The sequence below is a fragment of the Coturnix japonica genome, chromosome 1 (genome assembly GCF_001577835.2).
Source record: "Coturnix japonica isolate 7356 chromosome 1, Coturnix japonica 2.1, whole genome shotgun sequence".
In the NCBI taxonomy this organism is placed as follows: domain Eukaryota; kingdom Metazoa; phylum Chordata; class Aves; order Galliformes; family Phasianidae; genus Coturnix; species Coturnix japonica.
Window position 1 is genome coordinate 163,370,247 of NC_029516.1, and position 3,913 is coordinate 163,374,159.

At 56.2% G+C, this 3,913-nt stretch overlaps 2 protein-coding genes across 2 annotated transcripts in view; both read right to left on the bottom strand.

Moving 5' to 3' along the window:
- LOC116652777 (PHD finger protein 7-like) overlaps nucleotides 1-2,876 on the bottom strand; it is a 9,290-nt gene extending 6,414 nt beyond the window's left edge. Inside the window, exons 1-3 of the mRNA XM_032442185.1 lie at nucleotides 2,655-2,876; nucleotides 2,252-2,343; nucleotides 2,055-2,156 (exon numbers count right to left, since the gene is read on the bottom strand). Coding sequence (XP_032298076.1) covers nucleotides 2,055-2,156; nucleotides 2,252-2,343; nucleotides 2,655-2,697 — 237 coding nt within the window. The 5' untranslated portion in view covers nucleotides 2,698-2,876. The remainder of the gene's footprint in view (nucleotides 1-2,054; nucleotides 2,157-2,251; nucleotides 2,344-2,654) is intronic.
- LOC107308396 (protein rtoA-like) lies at nucleotides 7-2,066 on the bottom strand. Its single transcript, XM_015852263.2, has 4 exons — nucleotides 1,812-2,066; nucleotides 1,515-1,677; nucleotides 1,317-1,423; nucleotides 7-1,092 (listed from the first exon to the last, which is right to left on the bottom strand). The coding sequence occupies exons 1-4, from the start codon at nucleotides 2,036-2,038 to the stop codon at nucleotides 135-137; spliced, it is 1,455 nt and encodes a 484-aa protein (XP_015707749.1). The 5' UTR covers nucleotides 2,039-2,066; the 3' UTR covers nucleotides 7-134.
- Nucleotides 2,877-3,913: the final 1,037 nt, after the last annotated feature.

Genomic DNA, 3,913 nt, shown 5'->3' on the forward strand with positions numbered 1-3,913 from the left:
TCTTTTTTCCCAGGCCTGCTGCCTCCTGTCACGGACACAGGTGTAGAGAGAACTCCGTGACAAGTCCATTGGGATGGCTGCTGGGGACAGGAGCTGGCACATGGCTGTGGTATGTGGCTGCTCCTGCAGTGCCTTCAGGGCTGGTTCCGGTTTTGGCGTCGTGCCTGAGTTGGCCGCCGCTGTCTGGGGCTGCCGCTGTGGCTTCCTCCAGCCTCATTTTGGAAATTGGAAGCCCGACGATCCAGAGGGGAACGGCTTCGTTCCTGGGGCTGCCCTCGCTGCAGGAGTCTTCTGGGTACAGGCAGACGGGAATCCCTGGAGGCCCTCGATGTCACCTGTGTGGCAGAGCTCTGGGTGCTGCTCTGAGCACCTGGGGCTGGACTAAGTCTGCTGCCGCACAGTACTCGGGACTGGATCGATGAATTTGACGCCAGACCTTGTAGGCGGGAATGGCTTTGTCTCTGGCTTGTGCCCTGTTGTCTGTGGCATCTCGTGTTTCCAGCCCTTGGGGAATTGCTGGATGCCCACTGGCTGCCAGATGTGCGCCTGCTACTCTCAGCACCTGAGGCTGGAGCATGCCTGCTGCTCCCAGCACCTGCGTTTAGAGGAATAGACCTGTTGCCAGGAGGTCTTCTGAGCAGTCTTGGGATTTTGGAAGCACGATCCTCTAGTGGAGAGCGGCTTCTTGTCCGGCCTGTGTCCTGCTGCCTGGACTGCCATCTGCGCTCAGCCACTGCAGAGTTGCTGGAGTGCCCCACTTCCCGCTGGCTGATGGATCTGTGGGTGCTGCTCTCTGCACCTGGAGCAGGAGTATGGCTGCTCCCTTGGTGTCCTTGGTGCTGCTTGCATGTAGCCATGCGTCTTTTCCACTGTCCTCCCCTGAGCTGGCTGGACAAGATGTTGCACTTAGGCAGCTGCGGACTGTGAGATGACTGCAGTACTGCCTGGCTGGTGGATGCAGATGTGTGATTGTCAGCTGCTGGGGAGCTATAAGATGACCCCTCCGCCTCCTGGCTGGCAGTACTCAGATTAGCAAGACTGTGCGTTATCTGTTGCACGGCACAGCTCACCTTGTTTGCACATGTTGGTACACTGCAGAGAAGAGAGGAAAAGTGATGAGTCCTCACTGCCCCAGGAATACGGCAGATCTCGGGCATCCCTGCTTTTCCCTTGCAAGCCCGTACCCAGCTTCTCCATGAAGCTGAGGCCAAACCTTGTGGCACAACATAGTGTCAACTGGGACTTTTGAGGGCAATCGCGTGGCAGGCACAGCATTCGTGCCTCAGTGTCTAGAGAGCTGGGCAGAAGGCACCAACCTGGCTGGGATTTGGATCCCGAGGCGGTGCATTTCCGAGCGGAACTGCACCCTGTCTCCACAAACAGGGCATCGGAAACGAAGAATGCCAGTGTTCATTGCCTGTCTCTGCAGCAGTAACACAAAGAACCAGAGTGTGAGCGGGGACTGGCGCCGCTGAGCACCTGCTGTGAGTGCAGAGCAAGGGGAGGGCTCCTACCTGGATGCAGCTCCGGTGGAACCAGGACTTTGTGCACACCGGGCACACCATGGTGTGGTAGGACTTTTGGTCCCCCACGGGCTCCAGGCAGACCACGCAGTTTGCGTCTGGCTCTGGAGCTGCCTCTACTATCTGCTGAGGCCGGTGCTCACAGCAGAAGGACCTGGGGGAAGATGGAGGGGATGGGTAAGCTGAGAAGTGCTGAGAGGATCACACAAAAGAGTTGGCTGCATGCTTCGCTCTGGGAAGCAGCCCTGCACGTTCCTCCCTTGCTTGGCTGCTGCTGACAGCCCTTACCTGTGGTTACCGAAGAACTGTGTGACGCATTTCCCATCTGTGGCACAGGGCAGATGAAAGCTGCGTTCACAGCCTGTCTCTGCACAGCAGATGGTGGCCCCCTTCTCTCCACAAACAAAGCATTGCTGGAATGAGCAACAGCAGCACCCATTAGCACCAGGCTCAGGGCTCTGAGGCCAATGCGGTGCCTCTGGGCAGGGCACAGAATGCAGGCACTGCTGGGTCATGCTCTGTAGACCTCACCTTCTGCTCTGCCTCCTCGATTTTGCATCTGATGGCATCGAGGGGGAACTTCAGAACTGCCCTCTGATTGGCAGTGAGCTCATAAAGGCCATTGGCAAAATACTGTAGAAGAGAAAAGAGAGGGATCTCATGAGAACAAGAAGAAAAAGTGGGAGCATCCCAGGCTGGAAGATGGAAGGACCCCCGATGGAACTCACCAAGCAAAACTTGTGGATGCGAAGCCCGCTGTCGCCAAGTAAGGGCCCGCAGATGTCCTCATGAACACCTGCTCGGCGGCACAGCATGCAAACTGGAGAGGAGAGAGCAAATAGAAGCAGCAGTGAGTGCCAAGTGAACCTGAGGACTGTTGCTGGGGGCCTGCACCGTGTCTGCCATGCTGGATGAGGGGCAGGGCTGGAAGATGCGAGGGGGAAAGGGCCATGGTAGGCCCAGCAGTTGCGGCAGGCACACACAGGCCAACCTGGCTGAGGAGCAGAGGGGCCGTGTCCAGCACTGTACAGGGAGCTCCGTGCCCACCCCTGCCACCCTCTTAGACACAGGCAGACCCCGCAGTACCCCTCTGCCACCAGGGAGCTGCACGCAGAGATACTTCGCTCTTACCTTCCTCCTCCGAGCTGGAGGTCTCCTGATTCCAACCAGACATGGCACACGTCAACAGTGAGCGTATGGAGTTCCTGCACAGTCAGTGCTGGGCTTTCTCCTGCACACTCTCCTCTGTCAACTCTGAAGGAAAAGGAGGACAAGAGTGAGTTAGCAGCTCAGGCCCCCCAGGACTGGGGAACCATCCTCACTGAGCAGCCTCGGGCAGCCCCTCACTCCCTGTCCTCTCTCCTCACCTCACCAAGTCACACTGAGCCAAGGCCATGAGCCTGGCCTGCCTACAACTGTATCGCCCATATGGTCACAATGGCTGCTCCGTGACACACTTTGTGACTGCAGTCCTACTACCACAAGAGGGGTGGGCCGTGGGCCTCAAGACTCATCAAATATGGCGGCTGTTTTAGCCCGTGCAAGTGAGGTGCCTGCTGCTGGCCATGGGTGGGGAAGGTAAGTTTCGCCTCGTTGACCTGCTGGCAACAACTCCTTGCAGAGCAGGAACAGAGGCGGCTTGGCCAGGACTGCACCCTCGCAGCCTCACTCGGGCACCACTACTCTTCCAACCCCGAGCTGTTCAGCTTCTTTCCATAAGCTGAAGCCAACTGCCCACGAGGTCCATAAAGGCGCTAGGCCGCTGTGGGCAGGCACAGCACTTGGTGTCCTCCTGTCTAGAGGTGGGTAGAGCCCACCAATTTGATTAAGGATTCTGCAAGGTATTTTGGCCAGAAAGAGGAAGGCCGTTTGTGTGTAACCCGTTCTGCTTAAGAAAAGGGAGAATGGCAACAAGGCGTGGAGAAGGCTGAGGCACTCAACCTTCTTTGCTGTCAGTCTTCCTGGCAGTCAGCTCCCACGTCTCTCATGTCCTGCATCGTAGGCACAGTAAGTGAGGAACAGAATGCCCTCCCACAGTGAACCAAAGAGGCAAGCTTGAAGAGCACCTGAGGAGGCGGATGTGTTACAAAGGCCGTATACCAGGGCAGGCAAATTCCATCGTCTGGCTCACTGTCCTCGTTGGTAAACAGCACGGGTCTGGTGTCCAGGGCTCCTGGACCTCTGCCTCAAATGATTTGTCATGATTGCATTTAAAGTTTGGAGCTGTTGTTGGTGGCTTATCTTGAAAATGTGCAATAAACATTTATCATTTTAGATGAACTTGATGGTCCCCGAAGTTGCTTTGATTCTAAGAATGGTAACAAAGCAATCTTGTATTATTTCAGTTTCTAAAATCAGGTCTCTCCTATACTTAAACCATAAAAAAGATC